Consider the following 1,035-nt stretch of genomic DNA (forward strand, 5'->3'; position numbering starts at 1 on the left):
TTCCTTCTTGCACTTGATCTTGATGTTCTGGAGCGCGACTGGTCGCCCCAGTTCTTGTTCATCGTCACGAGGCTCACCTTGCAGTTCACGGCCGTTCGTTCGTGAGGCTCACCTTGCGAGACTTTCAGCCGCACGTGCCGCACGAGCGGTAGAGCTTGCCGAAGTCCTGCGCGTAGACGCCCTCGATGGAGACCGTGCCCAGGCCGTTGTGCTGGATGACCTTGTCGTCGGCCGAGCGCGCGCCACCGCCGATCATCTTGGTCACGCTGCTGGCCGAGCCGCCCTTGATGCTCAGCGCGTCCTCGCACACGTCCTCCCACCACACGTTCTGGATCGTGCAGCCGTTCTGCTCGCAGTGCACGCCCTCCATTTGGTCCTTGCCGATGATCACGTTCTTGAGCGTGGCACCGGGCTCCACCATGAACACGGCCGACTGCCACCCGCTCTCCTTCTGGCCACCGCACTTGACGTTCGAGCGCGCGTACGTCTTCATGCCACCGTCGAATGTCCGGCCCTTCTTGACCGTGTACGGCTCCTTCAGATAGACCGTTCCCTTGCTGGCAGGCCACGACCCGGTGGGCATGGGGGCGGCCTCGGAGCGCATGGAAGCGCCCGAGGCGACGGAAGCCACGGCGGCGACTGCGACGGTGAAGACGGAGATGACGTTGACCATGTTGAGGATGGAGTAGTTGAGTATCGAAGTTTGACGGTTGGTTGCTTGGTTGCTGGTCGGTAGTTTGCAGCGAAGAGCGGTGAAAGAATAATGAGGTGGAGGGAGGATGTCTTCTCGGGGTTGTTCTCAAATATCGCGGCAGTTGTTGGTAAAGTGTCGTCGAGGTGCAACCAGGAGTCGGTTGGGCTGTCAGTCACCAAGAAAGTGGTAAACGTTAATGCAATGGGGACACATCATGTCGTCGAGATCCGTTGCCCTGAACGCCGGCTCCTGGACGCCAGATGCAGCTGACGTCTACAGACTGTAGTACAGTCGGCTGCAGAAGGAGCACGAGTGTGCTTGACCGCCACATGCGACTAATT

At 59.8% G+C, this 1,035-nt stretch overlaps 1 protein-coding gene across 1 annotated transcript; it reads right to left on the minus strand.

Annotated features, from left to right (window-relative positions):
• Window positions 1–108: 108 nt before the first annotated feature.
• Window positions 109–493, minus strand: PITG_22632 (polysaccharide lyase, putative; the record flags this gene model as incomplete). The annotated part of the gene is made up of 3 exons (XM_002909650.1): window positions 109–220; window positions 266–283; window positions 324–493. The coding sequence occupies 3 exons, from the start codon at window positions 491–493 to the stop codon at window positions 109–111; spliced, it is 300 nt and encodes a 99-aa protein (XP_002909696.1).
• Window positions 494–1,035: the final 542 nt, after the last annotated feature.

The sequence above is a fragment of the Phytophthora infestans genome, genomic scaffold, assembly GCF_000142945.1.
Source record: "Phytophthora infestans T30-4 supercont1.4564 genomic scaffold, whole genome shotgun sequence".
Classification (NCBI taxonomy): Eukaryota; Oomycota; class Peronosporomycetes; order Peronosporales; family Peronosporaceae; genus Phytophthora; species Phytophthora infestans.